The 25,663-nt window shown below is 38.4% G+C and overlaps 1 protein-coding gene across 4 annotated transcripts in view; it reads left to right on the top strand.

Moving 5' to 3' along the window:
- The first annotated feature begins 1,099 nt into the window (after positions 1 to 1,099).
- The window catches only part of LOC136883536 (uncharacterized), a 55,334-nt gene continuing 30,770 nt past the window's right edge, over positions 1,100 to 25,663 (top strand). For 2 of the 4 annotated variants that reach the window (XR_010861265.2, XR_010861264.2), the window contains exons 1-6: positions 1,100 to 1,404; positions 1,713 to 1,843; positions 6,779 to 6,920; positions 16,921 to 17,042; positions 17,351 to 17,449; positions 24,357 to 24,563. Coding sequence is in view for 2 of the 4 variants with exons in the window: in XM_067155902.2 (XP_067012003.1) it covers positions 1,269 to 1,404; positions 1,713 to 1,843; positions 6,779 to 6,920; positions 16,921 to 17,042; positions 17,351 to 17,449; positions 24,357 to 24,563 (837 nt within the window). In the remaining 2 variants the exon portion in view is untranslated. The remainder of the gene's footprint in view (positions 1,405 to 1,712; positions 1,844 to 6,778; positions 6,921 to 16,920; positions 17,043 to 17,350; positions 17,450 to 24,356; positions 24,564 to 25,663) is intronic. The other 2 variants (XM_067155902.2, XM_067155904.2) reach the window with 2 other exon arrangements.

Raw genomic sequence — 25,663 nt, 5'->3', positions numbered from 1 at the left:
GATTTTCCTGGTTTACCATTTTAACACCACGCAAATGCTGGAGCTGTACCTTAATTAAGGCCACGCGCACTTCCTTCCCCCTCCTAGCCCTGTCCTATCGTCTCCATAAGAACTGTCTGTGTCGGCGCGACGTACAACAAATTGTAAAGAAAGAGATCTTTTTAAGACGGTTTTGTAATTCATGCAATAATAATGCGCAAATTAGCTGTACGCATGCTTATATTTGTGTTCTTGGCATCTCCACTTCAGTAAACTGAATGTAAATTAACAGACAGCTATTAGTGAAATACAGTATTAAGCCACTGAAGTTTACGCGCTCTTCTAAAGACAGTTTAGCATGCATTTCCCCGTCTGATTGAAAGTATTGGCTTCAAGTTTAGTGGTTTCAAGTACTTGACTCCAGTAAACAATCCCCGTGTGAATTAAGCTAAAGATAGAGAATATTAGGAATAATTTTACGGAGCTCGATAGCTGCAGTCGCTTAAATGCGGCCAATATCCAGTAATCGGAAGATAGTGGGTTCGCCCACTGTTCGGCCACGGCCGGTCTTAAATTGCTCGGCCCATGGTCCCCGGTAATCCTTACCACCCCAATCAAAATGCTCAAATTACGACTATGGCCACAGGTCGTCTACCTCCATATAGCCTTACAGGATCATTTTTCTTTCATTTCACTTAGCACAATCCAACCCAATACAATACAATATTGCCTACTGGTCTAATGAGTAAATGGTTCGCAGTCAACAAAGAGACAGGAACGGGTTTATGGAATATATTTTCCTTATATGTGGGCCTACCGGCATTTAAAAGAAAATAACACTCATTTGTGACTGACCCATAGAGGTCTTCTGGGAGACAAAATTTAGTTATTTGAGAAGACGTGGTAGCGCTATCATTGAAACTGTGGCAACGTTACCACTAAATGTATGTTTATGACAATAACATGTTCAAAAATCTCTAGCAATATTAATCCTTTGTGGGAAAGACGGTGGAGAATGCGAGGTTCTAACTTTTTGACCCTGACGTCTTGTAAAATTTGTGATTTCATAGTTGGTAGAAATTAATGTTTTTTGTGTGACAATATTGGTGTTTCTGAATAAGAAATCGAACTACGCATGGCGCGATGAAAATACAATCACGAGGTGAATTGGGTTAATATCTTCAAAATAATAACAGATAGCATAGGTGTTCTGTGTTGTGTGAAGTCCGTGCGTCCTGCCAGGAGGTGACGCGTGTGACGTTTGTAAATTTGTTTCCTTGACCGGCAAGATGGAAGAGCCGGGCATAGAATCGAAGCTCACCGTGCCGCAAGCCCAAGAAGAATTTCTCGGTATTTTAAGGAGATTAAACGGTGAAACGAACGTGCAGACATTTCTTTCTTGGATCCATTGGAATTGGTTAAATAGTAAGAATTGTGAACAATTTTGTTCTTGTGCAAATATTGGGCGATCATATACATCTTTTACTGTACTTAATACACACGCAAATATTTCGCTGTGTAATTTAGCTCCTATGTATGAAGATGTAAAATTATGCCGTTTCGATTTGCACATTTTTATTGATAAGCTGTAGATTCATTGTTATTTCTCGATTTGAATATTGTTATCTACCAGTGTTTAGAATGTAAATTTTTCGTTTGTTAATTTTGACATTTGCTGTTCAGATATTTGTTTTGATAGATCTTTGCTACTTATGACATTCACAAACTCCTAGGTTGCACACCACCAAAGAAAGATGAATTACCAGAAGATGTGCTGAAAGCTATTGCTGATGACATTCGAGGCAATATCCCTCCAGATGCTGTCCTTCCTTCTGAAACCATCAGAACGCCAGCTGTTGGTCAGGTGAGAGTGTTTGTTTTGGAGTAGATTAACAGACCTCTTAAAACTGGTGGGGATTGGTTTATGTGAGATACTTTTTTCAGAGTAGGGTTACCACCTTAAGTAAATGATAATGTAGGGACTACTAGTTAAAAAATCATTGGTTTTAAGCCTTACATAACTTTAAATAACTTTAGATTACACATACAGCACTACAGGTAACCAGACACCTGCATATGAGGTTGAGTTTCAATCAACAGTCTAAATCAAACCTTTCTCCACCAGATAAACCCTCATTTGAATAATTGTGGATTTATAGCAGTCTGTTGGAGTTGAACTAATACAAAACTTAGGCTATGTGGAATACATTGTAAAGTAGAGACATGTTCACTGCGACAGTCGGGGACCCACCTGCCAGCCCCCAGAAGTACATTTACTTTTATAACCTAATTTAATTTAGGGTAAAAATGTATGCCGTGCCATCCAAGCTTTATAACATTGTAAGGAAGTAGAAATTATTCAAATCTTAGGCCTACATGTAATTCATTTCAGAGAGAGCGCACGCGCAATGTCCAGGAACCCACCAGTCCACCCCAAGAAGTAAATTACGGTAAAAATTGACACCTCGTCACAAGATGTTTGTAACATTATAAGTAAGTAGAAATGAATGAAAACCGTACTTGGAATGAGTGTCAGAGAAGAGATGTGTTCATTGCAATGTCTAGGAATCCACCATCCTGCCCCCAGAAGTCCATTTACTGTTATACCATAATGAAGAGCATTTACACGCCATTTTCCATTGCTGCAGTAGCTATTTGCATTCTTATTGGCCAACGTAAAGTGGCTCATGATGTCATTCCCGTCAGTTATGATAAGATTCCGTTACAAACCGCAGCACAATAAAAGCACACGTAACTTAAATGGAACAGGTGAAGGATGACTGATGGTCTTGTCGAGGCCCTACCATAACCTGTCCAGACCAATGGTGTTTCCGCAGGAGGTCTAAGGCCACTTACGCCCCCAGACCCCCATTGCTTGTCCCCATCACTGGTCTTGCCCAGGCCCGACCCTAACTGTCCACACAGCAAGAAAAAACTTTTAATTCACCTTTCCATCACTAGTTCCTTTGTTCCTACTAAACCAATAATCACTACCATCCTCACCCCTTGGTTCCCGAGTAGAGAGGTTGGTAGTCTCATGCGTCATCTGACGTCTTCTGCGAGAAGTAAACAAAGGACAGTCGTTCTGCTAGTACGTGTGTGTGGCGGAAGTCTTGTGACAAGGGAGCAAGTATTGATCTGAAGTAGCTACTAGCATTGCCATTGGCTAACGTAAAATGCATTGTGACATCACTCCGGCAGAGGTAGTCGGATTTTTGAAGGGCGGAAGAAAGTCCATTTGACACACCATGTCGTACGATGTCAGCATGTAAAAGATCTCTGGTGACACATTTCGTCAGGAATGTTTGGTTGCTGTAGGAGTGACGACATAGTTCGGCAGCAATAGCAGCAGTTTTGAAGTGTCATTTGATTTCAATTTTAGATGTGTTGTTTGGACTTCATCATTGTTTTAAAATTTGGATTGTAAATTGTAACACACCAAATTGTTCAATTTATTATGTGTTGTATGTGAGCATATGTTTCTCCATTTGGACCGTGGCTGAAGATGACCCAGTGTATAAGGGGTCGAAACTAGTCCGAATTATATAAGACACTATACAAGCTAATGGTATTGAATAGGTGGATCCTTCTCTACCCTTTGATAGTGATCAGTTGTCAGTACGGACCATAATGAAATTCATAACCTATGATTTGGTGTTTACCCAAAATTAATTAAATCTCAGCCACAGACGCCCAAGGAAGATTCAGTTTACTCTGTCTGCCGCCTAGAGTAAACACGGAATGTTGAAATTGACGAGCAGACAGCTAGATGATGTCATATTAAAATGTCTGCGCATGGTAGCTCAGGCCATACGATTATTATTTTTATCATTCCCAGGAATGATGAGAATTCAGTCCTGTTACCAACCCCTGCAGAGTAAAACTAAATAGAACCTGTAAAGAAGCATACTGTCTGCATGCCAAGGAAGAAAGGTCATTTAGTAGCTGTCGTGAGAAGACTAAAAGGGGAATCCAGGGGCTCTCAACTTGAGAGTGCTAATGGCAATCACAAGACGTTTGAGTCTGGTATTGCTTCCACTTGCACCTTCTAGCCTTCTCACTATTTGACTTCCCTTGGGCAACACTTGCTTTCTTCCAACCCCGACAGTATTAGGTTTGCGAAGCCTAGGGATTTTTCATTTTCGTGCCCTTTGTGGCCTTTACCTTTCTTGGCCAGAAACGGTCAAACGTCTTCCATTTTTTCCTCCTGATTAATGGTAACGGAGGATGGCTGCCAGTTGTACTTTAAAACTGTTTATTCATCACCTTCACAATGGCCAGGATTCAAACTACTGAAGCGATCTTATTGATTTGGAGCTGTACGTTAATTAATTAATTAATTAAGGCCCCGGCCACTTCTTTCCCACTCCTAGCCCTTTCCTATCCCATCGTTGCCACAAGACTTACCTGTATCGGTGCGACATAAAAGCAAATAATTAAAAAAAAATCTTGTTGGTCTTGTGTGGGTGTATGCGTATTTTCACCCTTGCAGATTATCTGCAGAAATTAATTTTCAGAACTAAAAAAAAAAAAAAGGAGAGAAATTGCAATTGCAGTGACATTTAGGTTAGTTTTCAAAACTTCTATGCTACAAAGTTAAAGTTATGCAAAGGTAATTTTGCCCCAGTGGTATTTGCAACATAGTAGCAAATATGTAAATTACATAAATATTAAAAGTGCTTACTAAATTCTGTACTAATCTTTTTTGTTCAGTGCCTCTCCCATTTCCACACTTTCTGTATATTGGAGTATTCCAAGAGTAATCTCGGAGTTCACTTCACTCTTCCACAAGCTGCACTACTCTGATGTTAAATTCAGGATCATTTCTTATTCTCAGATGAAGCAATTTTTAAGTGTGAGTACTTCTGTTATTGAGTAGTGTATTTAAAAAGCTATACTCTGCACTGTTTTACTTCTAAATTGATGCTTTGGTCGATTTTGGCTTTGCCTGGTGGTTATGTGCTGAAATATAGACATCCAACCAATCCCAAGCTGCCATTCATATTGACTCACATCGAGAGAGTGCTATCTTGAGTACCTAGTTGCTAACTGTAATATTTACATTCACCATGTGGTTAACCTATCTCGCTCAGAGTTTATGGTATTCGGTATGGTTCGCGATCTTTTGCATTTTTCTTCGGTAATTGGTGTTTTTCATATTAGTCTTTATCTCTCTATTATAGTATAGTATAGCGTAGTTTACATTTTAGCATAACATAAGTTGTTACAATACAGGCTTAGTAGTTCAGTGTATAAAAATAGCTGTAGTTTTATTTATGTCCATATATTGGTTAGTGTACTTAGTTCATGCGTGTTTAGCACGTCTCAGTGTAGTTCGGGAAAGACAAGTGGCGAGAAAGTGACTCTGAGATCAGTGGAGTTTTCCCTTTGTAGGCCATAACCTCCTTCCTCTACCAGCCATTAGTGGTGAGTGATGTGTTTTCCTCATTCTCTTTTTAGTGTCGGAAGTTGTTAGTAAATGTAATTTTTGTAAATTTGTTTTTAATTCCACTGCATTAGCTTTTCTGAGTGTGGTATTACATTTCACGAAGGCTGTTTACCACGGTCGTATTGCACCAGCTGTTCTCGTGGGAGTAGCGCACTGGCAACAGAGTTAAGGCAATTCTAAATTGTTTTGCGAAATGTCAATTTAAAAGTAAAGCCATGCAGAGTATAGATACAGTCTATTGGTTTGGAATGTCATGTACATCAGTGACAACACTGGAGTTCCACCAGATGGTGTGTGTTATTGAATTTTTACTATGGCGGCAGCTTCCTGTTGTCGTACCACTGGCGTGCAGTGCAGTACAGACAAGTGTGTAGTCTAGCATATTCTGTATTGTAGATGGTGTGCTGGTTCTTTGTCTATGAAAGTGCCGGGCTGAGTGGCTCAGACGGTTGAGGCGCTGGCCTCCTGACCCCAACTTGGCTCAAATACGTCAGCCTCGTGTCGGTAGATTTACTGGCACGTAAAAGAACTCCTGCGGGACTAAATTCTGGCACCTCAGCGTCTCCGAAAACCGTGAAAGTGGTTAGTGGGATGTAAAGCAAATAACATTATTATTATTATTATTATTATTATTATTATTATTATTATTATTATTATTATTATTATTATTGTCTATGAAAGTGGTGTTTCCTGCTCCAAACATATGTGTCCCCTTCTATGTCTAATTAGTAGCATGTCTGTCGATGGTCGCCTGCTACAGAATGGAGCAGACTGTACAGCTACTGGCTTAATGCCCAGTGTTGGGTGGTGGTCAGTAACTAGATTCTCTAAATGAGCAAATGGCTTCGGGTAGAGGAGCTCCTTTAGGTGGGTGTTGGTGTTCGTGTTATAATGGAGGAAATACCACTGAAATCCAGTATGCAGCATGTGTTCTCCGGGATAGGGGCAGCCGCAGTGATACCTGACGGTTAGGAATAAAATGCCTTTGGTTGTGGCAAGCCCACACCGTAATGAGGTGTTAAAGTGGATCAGAATAAGGAGAGAGTGAAATGGAGGTCAGTGATTCACTGTTTGACCCAGGAGTTTCCTGGACAAACGTAACTAAAGAAAGGCCACGGCCGCTTCCTTCCCACTCCTAGGGCTTTCCCATTCCATCGTGACATAAAGCAAACTGTAAAAAATTAAATCAATAATAAACAAATAAGATATAGAATGTTTTGATTTATTATCTGTATTCTTTTCTTTTTTTTAGATGGTGTATATGGCAAGAGGATGTGATTGCAGCGAGTAGAGAGAGATTGACTCATCATGTCTTTGTTTTCCTTATTTTAAAAAATGATTCTGTTTCAGAATTCTGACTGTGATCCCAAACATACGATTCATGTGGATGCTTTTCTTTACGATGATGATATGGTGGATAACTTGAGTGATGCTGGGCAGCTCGACAGGAACTATTGTCTCCATTGTGGTTCGCACAAAACACAGCCACTAAGTGAGTACCTTCTTCACTATACAATATACTTCGTGTAATTTAAATTTTTTAGTTGAAATGAAGATAATTCAGCAGTTCCAATGAGATAGATTTGAATGCAGACAGCTTAAAAAAATTAGTTTTACATTTAAAATACACTATATTCTTACATGATTGCTTCACATAGGAAGAGACAGTCAACTAAGAAAACTGATTTCAATAAAAACAGGGTTGACAAGCTTAAATCTTTTTCTGAGATATTAGGCCATGTTGACATTTTAAAGATGTCCACATACCTGCCAACCCTTTTGAACAGGTCTGAACCGATGCAACCGGAACAGGTGGATCCAACTAACATCAGACTGAATGAACAATATTCCCAGGTAGATCAACGAATCAACAAACACAGTAGTCCAATAAGAACAGCATAAAAAATCCAGGAAGCATTTTGTTAGAGGAGCAGCTACCTATGAAGGATATTTGACAACATAATTCCAACATGCATGATGTTTAACCCATAATTATACTAACTTCCTTAAAAAATAGTATTATCCAATCTAGCTTCTTTCCACATGGGATATTCAAGCTTTGCATGATTGACAACATACCATAGTTCCGGCTTTGTTGCTGCCAAACGTATGACAGGTGGTTAAAAAGCACCTTTGGACGAACATACTTTTTTTTACAAACTTTATTAACCTAATGATTCATCCAATAATTTGATGAAGATCCAATTTTTGCTTTGGACAATTTTAGTTAAATGAGAGATAATTATCATTGTATTCATGTCACAACTTTGGTTTTATTCAACGTACACATTTTAAACCCATGTACACAGCATCTAAAGAAAAACTTAAAAAAAAAAAAAGAATAAAGTCATTTTGTATACTATTAAGTCCTTGGACTTGACCTTAAGATTGTCAATATGCTGAAGATACCCAAAAAGGATGAAGCATGTACCTGAAAAGTGTATGTAATTCATCTAGAATTTAATCACTATAAACTGTGAATTGTATGATTAGGTGGTTACAGTAAATTTTATTCTTGAAAGAATTTTACTTATTGTTATCTTCAATATGAAACAGACATGAGATTTGTTACTTGTAGCCTTCTCGTGTCGAATAACATAAAGGGGTCTGCTCAAGCTTTTACGCCCCCATCCGATGGATGAACCACCATTAACAGCGTCATATGTCCTCACTACATATGAGTAATGCAGAGAAGTGTGGATTTTAATCCAGGCTTTTGACACGCGATCTGGTTATTAGAAATTGTATGTCACCACCTCCCTTATCCTGACGGCCAACATTCTGTTAGTAAAAAATATTTTCGTCCAAAGGGACTCAAACCGGATAACCACGGTGTCAGACCATAACACAGTACAAGATCTGGTTCCTCTCTTGCCATACCTGTAAACCGCACTGCTGTGTACAACCGCTCCTTCATAATCTCTGTGTCTAGGTCATGGAATTCACTACCTGCGAACATTAGAGAAAATCCTTCTCATCGCAAGTTTAAAGTGGCTTGCCGGGAGCATTTGCTGGGTAGATCCCGCTGACTTGCTGGATAATTGTTGAGTGAATGAAGGAATGAATGGGATGAATGAATGGATTACTGCAGTTACATAATTTAAGCGTACGTTATTTTGTGTATTTTAAAATTAAGGATTCTTTCATTATTATTATTATTATTATTATTAGTATTATTTGTTTTATTTGTATTCGAAATTATAAGTTACGTATATGTATACTCATCTAGTGGTTAAGTGTAAGAGAGGGCCTTGAGCCCTAACTTCGCCACCAATAAAGGCATTATCTATCTATCTATCTATCTATCTATCTATCTATCTATCTAGCTGATTTATATTATACAGGGTTTTACTGCAGTTAATAAACTAATACAATTCAAATAATTATTTGAGGAAACAGAGCAATGTTGTGATACTTTCTCATTGCTCATTTTTCTTCTTCTTCAGCAGGAAACTTTACGTAGTGAGGTAAGAGTCTAGCGGCCTATTGTTTGCATGCTCTCTTGTATTGGTCTTCGTAAAATGATATGTATTCATAAAACCGGTTTTATTCTATATATTTTCATACATCTTCTCATCTCCCTTATTTTTGTGAACTAACCGCAACTTCACAGATGACCTCCATGTTGCAGAAGTTAAACTACCTCTAGACAAGGACTAAAGTTTGTGCGGACTAAAGCTGGATCATCCTTGGACTAACAGAAAAAGCCGCCTATGGATAAGAAAAATGTTAATCTGCTCTTAGTCTGTAGTTGGTATGGCTTTAGTCCGGACTAAACATGACTATGAATAGCATCCCTAGTCTTCTCACTGCTATAAAAGTATGGGCGCCTGTCAGCTCGTGTCATTTCATCTTGACAAGGGCTACCCAGTAGTAGTTGAAACGGTGACACACATAAAATGTCGTCATGGCCCAATATCCAGAAGAAAGATCAAAGCTTGTCAGTTGACTTTAACCATGAAAGCCTTCACCCAAGTTCATGATCATTCAAGGTTTGAAAATAAATTGTGTAAATTCTTTCAGTTATTTTTTTAATACCAGTATCATTAACATTTTGTCCCGAGGAAAATGACAGATACTTTTGTCAATGGTAACTGCTGGTGGTATTGCAAACAGGGTTCAGATAGAATGGAGAAATGTCCATGTGTGCGACATATGCTGTCATTGTACCATGTTTGCCATGACGAGAGTAATAATAATAATAATTTTGTGTGGCTATTTCTAGCCAGGTTCAGCCCTTGTAAGGCAGATGAGGGTGGGCGGCATCTTATGTGTAGGTAACTGCGTGTTATTGTGCTGGAGGATAGTGTTATGTATGGTGTGTGAGTTGCAGGGATGTTGGGGACAGCACAGATACCCAGCCCCCGACACATTGGAATTAACCAATGAGGGTTAAAATCCCTGACCCGGCTGGGAATCAAACCTGGGACCCTCTGAACCGAAGGCCAGTAGGCTGACCATTCAGCCAATGTGTCGGAGATGATGAGAGTTGAAAACTGAGCTTGTCCGATGTCCGTATATTGGTCGCAGAATCCAGGTGACAAGAAGGATGTGTAGATGCTCTCAATATTTCACTAAGTGGAGATGGTGGAGAAATGAAAATCGGATCGTAAAACTGGCAAACAAAAGTTGAAATCTCCAGTAAATCAGTGTGACGTGTGGACAGAAATTATATGATGATTTATCTAAATTTTTCTTTCACTGTTTATCTAATAAAATATACTCTTATAGGTTTAATGAAGAAGATGTGGTATATAATTAGCAGTAATACTTCTTTTTGTTGTTGTTGTTGTTGTTGTTGTTGTTGTATCCAGTATCAATCCAGTGGAATACTGGGTTCTTCATACATCATTTTTCTAAATTATCTCGTGACTGATTTCTAAATATATTGTCATACGTCCATTTTTCCAGTTTTGAAAAACCTCACTATACTGGCTGCTTATTCAGAGTGCTGTCAGTAATAAATCGCTTTAGAGAATGGTATAAGACACATTTCCATCCTTACAAAAATATATGTTCAAGGGCAGGCTAAAGATCAGATAGTCATTGTCATCGACTGCAACTCGTATCCAAGTAAACATATTCTTCAGCTGTTTACATTTTCACATTTGCAATGGTTTTTTAATATGTTTCATATGATTTTGTGTCCGGTTCTGTGGCTAAATGGTTAGCGTGCTGGTCTTTGGTCACAGAGGCCCGGGGTGATTCCCAGCAGGGTCGGGAATTTAAATCATAATTGGTAAATTCACCTGGCACGGGGACTGGGTCTATGTGCCGTCTTCATCATCATCATTTCATCCTCATCACGACGTGCAAGTCGCCTACGGGAGTCAAATCAAAAGACCTACACCAGACCTCTCAGGAGGCCACACACCATTATTATAATAATAATAATAATAATAATATGATTTGGTAGCCCAATCTTAACTGGTTCGATAGAAGGCAGTTCAGGTTTAGGAAAGCTTATTCCACAGAAGCTCAACTTGTAGGATTCCAGCAAGATATAGCAGATATCTTGGATTCGGGAGGTCTAGTGGACTGTATCGCTATTGACCCATCAACGGCATTTGATAGGGTAGATCATGGGAGACTACTGGCAAAACTGAATGCAATTGGACTAGAGAAAAGAGTGACTGAATGGGTAGCTATATTTCTAGAAAATAGAACTTAGAGAATTAGAGTAGGTGAAGCGTTATCCGACCCTGTAATAATTAAGAGGGGGAATTCCTCAAGGCAGTATTATTGGACATTTATGTTTTCTTATACATATAAATGATATGAGTAAAGAAGTGGAATCAGAGATCAGGCTATTTTTGCATAGAGTAATAAATAAATTACACGATTTTGAGCAGCCGCAAAATGACCTCAATAATGTTGTGAGATGGACAGCAGGCAATGGTATGATGTTAAATGGGGTTAAGGTTTGGAGTAACTTACCAAGGGAGATGTTCAGTAAATTTCCAATTTTTTGCAATGATTTAAAAAAAGGCTAGGAAATAACAGATAAGGAATCTGCCATCTGGGTGACAGCCCTAAATGCAAAACAGTAGTGATTGGTTGGTTGGTTGGTTGGTTGATTGATTGATTGATTGAATCTTTGCATGAAACATACGTCCAAAAAAATCACATGGAATGGCTGGGGAGGGCTGGGCTGAGCTGAGCTGAGCTTGATGGAACATTCCTGCTTGTTGTTTAGCCTCTTCTTGTCTACATTTTTCCTCTTCAAAATATGATATATTAGACTTTACTGTTTACCATGGCCAGGACGAGTAAATTATCAAGCGTTGGAACTTCCATAAGGCTCCGTTGCCCAGAGAATGTAGTTCAATTTTTTAACACCACGTGCCGCGCGTATCGATTTGGCCTGAATGAGTAGCCATTGAGCGCACTGCTGTGTAGGCACGCTACACTGTATTAGAGGGTGAAATATTGTTTGTGTGTGAATTTTGTGGTTATTAAGTGTAATCATCACAAACATGCTAGGTTGTAAGTCTGGGTGTAGTAAAGGGGATGGTAGGGACTGGTTTAGACCTAAGCAAAATTACTTGAGTGAATGGATCAGAGAAATTCCAAGGAGTAGTAGACTGATAACTTTAAACGATTGTGTGTGTTGCGTACTTTATAGTGACAACATCCTTATAAGTGGATACCTTCAATATAGATGGGAAAACAGTGGAATTTGTTCGTGCAAGTTAACAGAGAATGCTGTGCCACGTAATTTTTCAGGAGTACCAAGCTACTTCAGTCTATATACTGTCCCCTTTTCCGGGCTCGCTCAGTCGGCGGAGCGAGAGTCCCAAAGGGTGGCACATTCGCAGGGCCAACTTTACTGTTTCGGGACAGACCTTCTGAATTATTTGTATTTGCAGGGCTATAGGTGACTGGATAGCTGACACAGCATGAAAAAAAAAATCGGAACAAACTCACAATAACATTTATTAAATAAACAGCAGTCTGGACAGTGCAGATGAGAAAAAGGAAAAAAAAAACTATTTACACAAATACAACTCAAATCAACTGCTTCCGATCTGTAACATGAATATATGTACACAGCATTCTTATGGGTTCCATTTGATTCAACCTGTCTTCATTTAAACACCATCCGAAATCATGCTTCAGGTCAAATCCTCGGTTTATGGAACTGTAACATTGGACCAATCATAATGTTAGCGACAATGTCATTATGTTACATGTAATTAATTAATAAAAGGATTTTATAATTCTAATGTCATTATGACCAATAGTGCTACATTAGATCATTCCCTTGAGGGATAAATTTTTACCAATTTTACTACCCCTTCATATAAGTTCTGGGTAAATCCCCATCAATTTATTCAGTAATTCACCATGGCTTTTTGGAAAATCATTTTTTTTTTTTTTTTTTACTTTCTAGAAATTTCCTTTACCAATTTTTGGAGAATTCAGCAATATTTCCATTTTTAAAATTCTTTCACAATACTTGGAAAGATTCGCTTACAAAATACTTGGAAAATCTCTGAACATTGTCGTAAGAAAATCCTTTCAACATTACATGGAAAATTCTTTACAATTTCATGCGAAAATTCATTTAACATTTAATTTGGAAATTTATTAACATTTAATTTGGAAATTCTTTGGCAAATTTCCCCTCCTTCACAGATTACGTTCGACTGTATTCTTTTATTGAAAATTTTAAACGATTATTCACTTACTAACACACTGTGGATAGATAGCAGAGTATCACGTAGCGAAACGCGCAACCAACGGAAACCAAAACTCCATTTGACAATAAACCGCATGAAAAACCACCAAAAGAATTAACACTTGTTGATACACATGGATAAGCTGTCACCCAATTACACAATCTCCCCCAATTATTTATCAGCAGATTATATCATAGTATCAAGATTATTATTATTATTATTATTATTATTATTATTATTATTATTATTATTATTATTATTATTATTATTATTATTATTATTATTTCAGAATTAAGTTGAAGACCCTCGCATTATTTGCAGATAATAGCAATGAATCACCATGACCTGTGATGAATGACCAAAATAGGGTGAATAAAAAAAATAGAAGAAACAATCATCACCACTATCAGTTAGGGATACATCGAAAAATGCACTCATAACCTCAGGGAAAGAAAAAAATTATTGAGTCATTATTTTACACAATATAAGTTGTTGAGCGGAAGTTTATTATTATTCCCTGAATAATTAACCATATCACCATAAATCACAATATCGTTACGACTAACATGTACCCTTCACAATTAAGTATTTATTATTTTCCACCTAGTCGATACAATGATTGCTTAAGGCAATTTAATTGTTAAAAGTGGTACATGTTTCGTATTTTATCAACATCTTCAGCCATAAAATTTTATCATCGCAATCGTCGCTCACATTTAACTCTCAACAACAAGTTTAAAATGTTCCGGCTCATTATTATTATAACCCTGATTATTACTCCTAAACACATTATCTCAATGAGCTGCCTACTGTCCACAGCTATCACCTTCCCTCCTAAGATCAGACGTACTTCACAAGTCATTACTTTATCAAACTTCGATTTAATTGTTGCTTTAACATAATCCGATATGATTTTTAATGAAGTTACACATCTTCCTTATTACTATTATTATAATTATTATTAGCCTTCATTCCCCTGTAATTCATTTTGAAGACCTTAATTACACGTAACCTTGTGAAATTCACTAACAACTGGGGTTATCAATCACTGGATCAACACAGCAATATTCCAAGAAATGTACAAAATGAAATCAATGAATCAATGACTACTCTAACATCACCACAACTTGAATACTACATCTTTAACTAATCTACGTTTCATTATATAAGAATACAATCCAACTAGCAATCTACCGAAAGAGAAGAAAATGTGACAAAAGTACTTATTATTTCGATGTAAATCTCCGGCATCTTGAATATAGGTGTAGATGTAGTTTCCTCCTCCGGATTATGGCGGGTTGTAGATGAACAAATTCATCGTGCTGGTCAAACACGTCGGCTTAACACATCAGGATTCCTGTATAGTCAAATAGCGTAGAATCACTCCAGCAGCGTTTTAGAGTTCCCCAAGATTTCCTTCTTGGTCGGTCCATGAAGACGACTCGCCTTCGTTGATGTTGCTGAAACTAAATTTTATTATTAAAATTTGATCCACACTCATTGTAGACCAACAGTTTGCCTTACAGTACTTAACTGGTGCAATGATGTACACCGTAGTTCAATCCTACAGAAAGCTTCAAATCTTGACCTCATTTATCAGTTTACAGCACTTCGTTGAGTTGTCAGAATTTCAAATAGTCCAATATGTTACTGTTGAAAACAATGTTCCTCGGCCAGGTTTATTCTCGAAGATTCCATTTCAGTGATAATCTTCCCTCATAATTCCTAATAGAACATTCCATAAATTTCTGCGGCAAAAGTTGACGTAACGTCTTTTACTGACTGTCCGTGGTTTGGAAACTTCTACCTAGGAAAATGTGCGGCAATGATATATCGCACTAGGCTGATCCGTCTAAACAGAAAATTAAATTAGCACACTCGAATACCCTAATCGTCGTGCAATACTATCTCGTAGTCAACTAGTTCCTTCAAAGGCGTTAGCAGTGACCGTCGTATTCTGTCTGTCCCTCTGCCTTACTAAAACCACACTGCTCCTCAGCCTTACTAAAACCACACTGTTCATCGTCTCTTCTAAAACCACACTGTTCCTCTTCTTTCCAGAATGATTCTCTGACTATAGAACAGCTTCACTAATTCTCATTGGTCGTCAGCTATTCTGCGACGTGATTCGTTATTCCAGATTTGGAGCAGATCTTTCTGGAATCTCATTCCCCTTTGCCTCCGGCTCGCTATGTGATGTAAACCCTGTGATGTACGGTGACCTTTACCGCCTGACACAGTTTCCTCTCGTCCGCAGCGGAACGGCACGGTAATCGCTTTAAAATGTTATGTTAAAATACGAGAGGCGTACTGTATTGTTTTACACTTCATTTTTTTTTAACGTCTGGGTATGGTTCACATTTCACTTTTGAAGGTGGTGACTTGTAACTAGTGTCTTGTTCCACCGTTTGGTAGCAGCACACGCACAGGGGCCGTCGAATGCACTCGTCATAGCCATTTCATAACAACACTGTCAGCGTAGGAGCAGACAACATGGAAAGCAACTGTTAGAGACAGCGCTATTTGACTTGGTTCCTGTGGAAAGAAAGTGTGATCATTGCAGAAATTCATCGGTGCTTGGTGGCAGTCTGTGGAGAACATGCGCCGTCATGGAAAACAGTTTACAACTGGGTGGAAGGTTGGAAAACAGGGCGGATGTTCTCCAGAGACTGCCACCAAGCGCCGATGAATTTCTGCAGTGGTCATGCCTTCTTTCCATAGGAACCAAGTCGTATAGCGCTGTCCGTGATGGTTGCTCTCTATGTTGTCTGCTCCTACGCTGACAGTGTTATGAAATTGCTATGACGAGTGCATTCGTTGGCACCTGTGTATGTGCTGCTACCAAACGGTGGAACAAGACACTAGTTACACGTCACCACCTTCAAAAGTAAAATGTGAGCCATACCCAGACATATAAAAATAAACTGTAAAACAATACAGTATGCCTCTCGTATTTTAACATAACATTTTGAAGTTTAAAAAATCTCAGACCATACTCCAGTTAATCAAAAAAATTGTTGGTGACAGTATTTATGGCTAGACTAAATAGATGATCTCTCATCGGTTCAGTACATTCATTAACAGTTCAGGACTTGAACTGACTTTGTGGTTGACCAGATGTAATACCATGGAGACTAGTTCTAAAGATTATTCTTCATCATTATTAATAATCACCATCAATCAGCCCACCTGATGGCCATGATTGTTAAGGCATTGCAGTCTAAACGGTCTGACACCGTGGTCCCGTGGGTTGAAAAAATTTTCACCATCAGAATGTTGGCCATTAGAGTAGGGGAGGTGGTGGTATACAATTTCTAATGACAAGATTGTGTGCCAAAAGCCTGGATTAAATTGCTCTCCATGCTGCCCATATGGAATAAGTACATATGACACTGTTGATGGCGATTCGTCTGTTGGATGGGAACATTAAGTCTTGAGCAGACCCCTTGGTACTGTTAGACAGGAGTAGGCTATGTGCCAGCACCGGGTTTCACCCTCTCTCTTCCTACTATCATATATCATGTCATTAATTTCATCTCATTAACTCCTCTGATGAGGTTGATGTCAGGAAGGGCATCCGGTCATAAAACCCGCCATGACAGATTCATCTCACTTTGTGCCCGACCCCGTTCAGAAACAGGACAAGGGTTAAACAAACAAACAACACAAACATCATCACCACTGATCTGCATTTAGGGCTGTCACTCGGGTGGCAGAATCCCTATCAGGTTTTTTTTTTTTTCTCTTTTGTTGCAGGTAGTTTTATGAAAAAATCTTGTCAACTTATGAAGCTGTATTCTTCTTTTTTAGCTTTCATATCTCACTCAGCATCCAGGGAACGCATTGCATTCATCTTCAACTCTTTGTTGCCACCTATAGAGGGCAAAATAGTACTTGATGTGGGTTCGCGACTCGGAGCAATACTTTATGGCGTAAGTATTTCTATTGTATTTTACACAAAGATTTATTGTAATTTATTATTAAAACCAAACCTTTTTTCGAGTTCAACTTTTGAATAACGAAACTACATGGTTTTACAGAGGTTTTGTGTAGTTACACATTTGCTGCCAATACGTTCTGAAAGTTCATCCCCATAAGCTTCTGTGTTGAACATGATTTTACTAGTTTGTGTTTATTAAGCAGTAACCAAGAGCATTTAGAATTGCTATGGTAATGGTTGTTAATTATTTCTTTAAAGGACCTAATAAAGTTAATTTAATGTTATCTCTGTCCTTTTAAGGCTTTCCTGTACTCTAAAGCTGGGAAAATTGTTGGTATAGAAATGAATAGTGATTTCTGCAAACTCCAAAGAGAAATCATTAAAAAGTATGGATTTCAGGTAAGAAAAAATATTTAATTATGGGCTATACTGTATATATTATCTCTGCTTTCGGGCCTGCTCAAGTCTGTGGTTGCCATTATACCCTAGCACACACCGTTATCATCAGCAACAACAACAATAATAATTCCCAAAGGCTGATGGCCTATGTTAGGCCCCTTTAAACAACAATAAGTGGAATAATTATCAACAATTCCCATTTTTCAGCAACGGCCAGATAGAGGAAAATTTAATTCCTGTCCATTTTCATGTATCATCCATGGAATGCTGTGTTCCAATCCAGGTCCATCCATCCCAGTCTTGGTTGTCCTCGGCCTCTCGTCCCCTTTATTTGCCTTTCCACAGTCTGTTTAGGCTTTCTTTCTTAATATGCCCAAACCAATTCGGCTCTTATCTCTTTTTGTCATTGACCAGATTTCTGCTCCATATGCTGCTATGGGTATGTACTACAACTTATACATAGTTTCTTTTGCTTTCATTGGTATTTTTCAAAGTTTCATTCACTGTGGTAGAAACACCCTCCAGCTTGAATAGTTTTGCGGACATTTCTTAACTATGAAACACAGACGTACCGCATGACTTTGATGCATGTTTTTATTGTGCAGATCAGATGGATTAAACTATTCATCAATTTGTGTGATGTCGTTAGAGCTGCAGTTTACAGCCTGTACACACTTTGAAGCGGAATCGTTGTTCTACTCTGGCGAATTATGTTGGGGAGATCTTATATGCAAGCTTCATGTTTTTCTTTTAAATTTTCTTCGTCTTGAAAAGCCAGAAAGATCTAATTTGTGAGGGGGGTCAAATACACAAGGAAATACGGTATAATATGTATTATAATATTATATAATTTGTTATTATTATTGCGCATTTTGAACTTATTCACCTGCTCGTTTGGAAATTATAGCAAAATTTATACGATACCTCACTCAGCATTGGGAGTAGACTAGAAATGAATCACACTGTGGGCACTGCTCGGGTTATTACAATGTCACGCTTGAGATGTTAATATACTCTTCACATTCAACAAAGCACAGTGTTTTCAAACAGGATATTCTTTATTAAGAGACATTAATTTTAAGAATTCTTAAGAAGGGTCAGATATTTCATTGTGCCTTGGTTTTAACATGACATCCCCCCATTTTTCAAGAGAGATTCATTTTAAGGATCCTCATAAAGGGTCAAATGTTATAATGCATGTTTTATAACACATTCACTCCCAGCTCCCTCTGCGGTTATTTAATCATGCAGCCCAGCAATTTTTATATGCCTCCCTGACTCATTAGGTAACATGTAACACATGTAGTATCACTGCTATACTATAAATCCTAAAAATCTGAAAATTTGTACATACCTTCACAAGATGATCTAGTCCGATTTTTTACTTGTCATGACTATTCATTATATCACTCAATGCCACTTGAATTCCAAACGGCCAGTTCGGAGACCTGGGGACTGGCATTTATTTATTTAGATCATACCTCCCATAATCTGGGAAATTACCCCAAGCTGTAGTAAATCTGCCCGCTACCTACCAACAGACTGATATAATGTGTCATCTAAAGTATGTTTGAACGTAAGAAGTTGGTGCGAATTCAAACCGGGCTAAGGTTGGATATGGTATTTTACATGTCTGAAACCTAATCCGACCATGAATGTGAATGTGTTAATGTATGCATTTTAGTTTATAAGAGAATGATTATGCTTTACTATGAATTATTTGTCAGCTGATGGTGGCTTGAGACAAGGCGAAACATATACTGACCAATTGTAACGCATCACAAATAAAACAAGTATTGATTAAGTTGACCTTAAGTAACAAAGAAGAGAATGTTCCATTGCTGACCCTCCCTGAGTGTTTGACTGTGCTGAATGTGACAATTAAATTGAAATAAGAAATTAAGTGGTTCAACCTATTCAATACAAGTAAATAAGAAATGTAGTGTTTCATTCTTATTTGGTTACAAGTGGTACCGGTTTCGACCACCAATCTGGGTCATCATCAGCCGATTAAAAATACAAAAACAATGCTTATGAAAACAAAGAATTAAAGGTGAAGTCTTTCACAAAAGCAGTTCAAGAAGCAATATAAGACAATAGGGGTTAGCACTGCGCGATTTTAAATCATAAAATCCAGAAGAAGTCGAGGACCAGTCACTTATATGTAGCAAGGCGCAAGTCCCTGAAGAGTAGCACAACACACGCAATGTCCAGCACTGTGTCTTAAAATGTTTACGAGAAGAGGTGAACAGTTCTTCTTCTTCTTCTTCTTCTTCTTTTATGACCACATAGGATCACTTTAGTCAGTCCGTCGTTCAGGTCTCTTTGAAGGGATTGTTCGGGCTTTGCGGTCCTCCCAGTACTTCTTCAGACGCTCCGATCTTCGTGCCCTTTCCTCAGTTGAAAATGTGCGTGTTGTTGGTTTGTTTTGTGTAAGGGTAAAGCGGAGGTTTGTATTCTTGAGTTTTGTATTCAATTTTATCTTATTTTTGGTGTCTTCTGTTGTAAGGCCTATTTCCTTCAGATCCTCTCTTACTTCTCTGATCCATTTACATCCTGTTGTGGTATTTTTTGAGACGAGATTGTGTTGTACTAGTTGTTTCAGAAGTCTTGAGTCCTGCATCCTCATGATATGTCCAAAGAATCCCAGTCTCCTCTTACGCATAGTATCTGTAATGGGTTCTAGCTCTTTGTACACGACTTTGTTAGGTATTAACCGCCACTGTCCATCTTTCTGATATTTTTTGTTGATACAGGTTCTTCCAATCCTCCTTTCAATTTTCTGAAGTCTGTCAGTCTTTGATTGTTTATTCAGGTAAAAGAGTGTTTCTGCTGCATATGTAGCTTCCGGTTTTATAACTGTGTTGTAGTGTTTTATTTTTGAATTTATTGATAGACATTTCTTTTTGTAGATATCCCATGTTAATTTTTGTGCTTTAGCTAATCTATTTGTTCTTACTTGGATTGAGATTTTTTCATTTAAGTTATGTGTTATTACTTCTCCAAGATATTTAAACTGAGTTACTATTTTGATTTTATTACCATTTATGGTGACTTCTTTTAGCTGTGTTGGTTTTTGGGGCATAATTTCTGTTTTTTCAAATGATATTTTGAGGCCAATTTTATTTGCAATGTTTTGAAGTTCTGATATCTGGGTTTTTGCTTCTTTTATGTCCACTGCTAGTAATGCTAAATCGTCAGCAAAACCCAGGCAATTTGTTTTGATTTTTCGGCCAATCTTTATTTTGGGGGGACATTTTCTAAACCATTCCCTCATTACCATTTCTAGAGCACAGTTAAATAATAGTGGTGAGAGCCCATCTCCCTGCCGTAGTCCAGTTTTAATTTCAAATGTCTCTGATGTTTCACCCCTAAACTTCACTTTTGACTTGGTATTGGTGAGAGTCAATTTTATCATGTTTATTAATTTGGGGTGTAGTCCAAGGTGTCTTAAAATTTTAAACAGAGATTCTCTATGGATGCAATCATAAGCTTTCTTGAAATCTACAAATGTTATCACCATATCTCTGTTTCTTCTCCTGTTATAGTCCATTATCAACTTAAGACTCATGATCTGATCAGGACAGCTCCTCCAGGGTCTGAAACCTCCTTGATATTCTCCTAGTTCTTTCTCAAGTTGTAAACTTATCCTATTAAGGATGATTATTGAAAATATTTTGTATGTTATGTCTAGGAGAGAGATTCCCCTGTAGTTATTAGGGTCGGTTTTGTCCCCTTTTTTGTGCAGAGGATGAATGAGGGCTGTTGTCCAGTGTTCTGGTAGTTCTTCTTTAATCCAGATAGAGACAAGTTGTTGATGGAGGGCAACTTTTGCTGAGGTTCCTGCATATTTCCAGATTTCCGCAAAGGTCTGATCTTCTCCTGGCGCTTTGTAGTTTTTTAATTTATTCAGAGCTTGGTAGACTTCCTTTATTGTGGGGGGATTGATGTTTTCTGGTGATGTTTTTATCGGGGTGTTGGTGTCCAAATGAAGGAGTTCTGTAGGTTCCTCACAATTTAAAAGCTTGTTGAAATGTTTAGCCAGAATTTCTGCATTGTCTTTATTGTTATGGGCCAGCTTACCATCTTCATCCTTCATCAGTAGGGTCGGGGGTTCATATTTTTGGAGCTGCTTTCTGAAGGTTTTGTAGTAGTCCCTTGATTTAGTTTTACTGAACTGTTCTTCAATTAACTGCAGGGTGTCCTTATGATGTTGTCTTTTTATTCTTCTTAAGACTTGGGTAGTTTCTTTTCTCTGTTTTACTAGCTTTTGATAGGATATTTCTGTCTTTTGGGACTGATGTAATAGCCATGCCTGATGTCTTTTCTCCACTGTTTCATCACATTCACTGTTCCACCATTGGTGTTTTTTACGTGGTTTAATTGGAGCTAGGTCTTCTGCAATTTGTTTAAGGTTGTGTACTAAGTCTTCAAGTTTGTCTGTGATTTTTATTTTTTCAGTTGCTTTCTGGTAATTTTTGTTGTTGATTAGCTGGGTAGGATCTATTTTTCTTTTAGTTTTAAGGGCTTGCTTTTGTTGTCTCCTCTGGGGAGTGAGTTTAATTTTAATTTTAACTACGTAGTGATCTGAACCTGTGTCTATTCCTCGGAGGACTTTGACGTTATAGATCTCTTTGTGGTGGTATTTGTCCATGCAGACGTGGTCCAGTTGCCATTCTCCTTTAGTGTAGTCAGGGTGTTTCCATGTTTTGAGTTTTTGAGGTTTCCTCTTAAAACATGTAGATTTTGAGATTAAATTATGGTTTCTACACAGGTCAACCAGTCTCTCTCCATTTTTATTTGTTTTCTTGTGTGCTGGCCATTTTCCGATGATGTCACGGTATTTTCTTTCTCTGCCTAGTTGAGCGTTGAAGTCACCTATTAATAATTTTATATGGTGTTTGGGGATGTTATCTATGGTCTGGTCCAATAGGTCCCAAAATTCTCCTGTTTCCTCCTGGTCTTTTGAGGAGTTGTTTTTATCATTAGTGGGAGCATGGGCATTTATTATAGTATAGATTTTATTAGATGCCTTTAAAGTGAGCGTTGAGAGTCGTGGAGACTGTGATCTGAATTCTTGAACTGAGTTTATTAAACAAGCTTACAAACACTGCCAGACGCGAAGTCACAACACGATTTAATAAATTTGAAGTCCCAAAATTGTGTAGAAGTTGAAGACAAGTCGCTTAAATAAAGTAAGATACTTCAAATTGGAGGTACGTGCAATGATCAGATTTCTCTGGGCTAAACAGCTCAGTTGCACGGACATTCATAGTAAAATCACTGCTGTATATGGTGAGCGTGCAATTTCTCGCCCAGATATTGTAAAGTGGTGTAAGCAGTTTGACACTGGATGCGCAGATCTCGCGGACGAATATCGCGAAGGCTGGCCCGCAACGTCCAGTATCATCGCAAATGTTGACGGTGTGGATGGGATTGTTAGAGAGAATCAGCGCATAACACTGCATGAAATTACCAGCATGCTGAAAATTTTGTATGACAGTGTTCACCAGCACCTTGGATTTCATAAACTGGGTCCCACCTATGCTCGCTAGGAACGTTTCCAATCGTCACTGGCATTTTTGCAATGGTATTCTGTGGAGGGCAACAAGTTTCTCGATGAATCATTACAGAGGATGAAGGATGAGGATGAAACGTGGGTTCACCACTTCGCCCTTGAAACGAAGAGAACATAGAGGAATGGGTGCACACCACATCACCACCATGAAAGAAGGCCAAGGTAATGGTGACAGTGTTCTTTGACGTGTAGGGTGTGGTGCACGTGGAATTTATGCCGAAAGACACGACAATCAACTCGGTCAGCTTCGTACTGTCAAACGTTGAACCGGTTGTGTAAGGCAATTAAAGAAAAGTGGAGGGGAAAATTGAACGCCGGTGTGATTTTGTTGCAGGATAACGCAACACCTCACATGGCGCGCCAAACGTCTGAACTGCTGCAGTGATTCAAGTGGGAGGTATGGCATCATCCTTCATATCGTCCAGACTTAGCGCCATGCGATTATCACCTGCATACACCCCAGCATAAGTGGGTAGGGTCTGACACATCCCACTCTGACGAGTCTAGTGTCAGACCTAAGACGAAATGCTGGTTAATAGAGCAAACGCCTGAAAAGCCATACATCTAATTTTTGATCTGATTTTTGATATGCTCTATTGGTGGAAAAATATCTAATTCCCTCCATGGGAATTTAGAATTACCATATCGTGTGTTCGGTAAGCTGTAAAAGATTCTTGGTAGACGAGGATTCTGAAACGATGGGGGGGTGAAAGCAGCTGTTTTCAGGTGCTTACATAGTGCTGGAGGTGATTTCTACGCGTCTGGAATTAAAAAGTTCCGAGAAATGTTTGCAGTCTCTTGGGGACTATGTGGAAAAGTGAATTTACATTGTTTGTTGACATAGCTGTGCTGCCTATGTGTATGTGGTTTCATAAATGGTAGTAACTTGGAAGTGTAACTTACTTTTTGATTCGCCTTCGTACATTGTCCATCCTTCAGTAGAGAATACATTGCTTGGTTTGGAAGATGTATTTTAGGCATGCTGGCCATTCCATCACAGTTTATGTTTGCTAGTCTTGTCTCAATGTGCTCCTGGTAGTGGTGTCTTCCAAATCACTGATGTTCATTCGATGTTCCTGCCATTTGACTTGAAGCATTCTTCTAAGACAGTGCTGATGGTATTAGAGACATTTTGAGTTCCTGCAAGTAATCAGAGTCTCACCTACAAGGTACAATCGCACTGATACGACTGATGTCTCTTGACTCATACCTCTGGTAGGATTTCAACTGAGGAAATAGATTTATTGTTATTCTTGTTTAAATATATGGTGGTGAAATAGGTGTTTTTATTTTATCTGTTTTACTAATGTCTGATGTATGTTTTTTTAGGACCGCATTGAAATTGTGGAGGATAACGTTATAAACCGTCCCGACGTAGTACAAGCCGCTGATGTGGTTATTTTAAACAATGTGTTTGATTTCTTTATGGACACTGAACACCAAGTTGTAATATGGAGCTTCCTTCGACAGACCATCAAAAAAGGTGCCATTCTCATCACCTCACCTGCCCTCGAGGAAACATTTGCAGCTCTTCCGGTAATGATCCTTAAATTAAATAGTGATCATTGTATGTGCATTATTTATAGATACATTTCTCTCTCTATATAAATTATAGAAAGGAACAATCAAGAGATCACCCAAGCGATGTACAGGGTGGTCGGAAACGACGTGAACTGAGTACAGTAAAACCTCGTTAATTCGAAGTCGTTGGGACGCAAAAATCGGACTTCGAATTACGTGATTTCGAATTAACCGCCACCACGTACTTCGTAAATGCCAACCCTTGTGGCCTCACAATGTACTCTAAGACGCGTTACTGCATGCAGTTGACCTTGATTCACAGTATATAGCTCTCAAATGTCATGGAAAAAACTATTTCCAAAATGTATCCAACAAGGTGCATTTACAGCATTTAAATAATGCACTTGGATAACTCACCGTCAAACATAACCTCACGCACTGAAATCAAAAGAAGGAAAACATGATTCAGAGACGAGGAGAAATCTATACTGGCTCCCCTGTGCAAGTGCTTTATTCATTGGATTACTGTACTATATGCATTTTAGATGCCTTGTGCTTGCACGGAATGTACCCGATGCCCTTAAAATATCGCGGCTTATCGAACTTTCCTATGACGAGGGGAGAAAGTCTCTCGCTTCTGCCCACATTACAACAGTACAGTGACTATACTTGTACGATTTCCCGCCATGGCACTTCTAAGACCCATTAATGCATGCAATCACCTTGATTCTCAGTTTAAACTTTTCAAATGCCATGGAAAACAGTATTTCAGAAATATATCCGACAAGGTGCATTTACATTATTCAAATAATGCTCTTGTATAAAACAATGACAAACATAACATAACATCATTCCCGTTGATATGTAAGATCCCTCCCAAGGCCAAGTAATATATCGACAGGAATGATTATTCTTACGAGACCGTTTTTAAGTGTCTAGGACGTTCCTTCACAATTAAGCAGCAGCTCAAAAACTAAGAAGCAACCAAAGATTGTATTCTTCACAATTCATTGTCAACACATATGACAGGAAACCGAGATGCTTATATTTTCATTCATTACAAAATTTAATGTAGATTTAAACAATCTTATCAAGTCTACATAAAACAAACGGTT

The sequence above is a fragment of the Anabrus simplex genome, chromosome 11 (genome assembly GCF_040414725.1).
Source record: "Anabrus simplex isolate iqAnaSimp1 chromosome 11, ASM4041472v1, whole genome shotgun sequence".
Classification (NCBI taxonomy): Eukaryota; Metazoa; Arthropoda; class Insecta; order Orthoptera; family Tettigoniidae; genus Anabrus; species Anabrus simplex.
The sequence above is the reverse complement of the archived record's forward strand: the minus strand, read 5'-3'. Positions and strand labels throughout refer to the sequence as shown.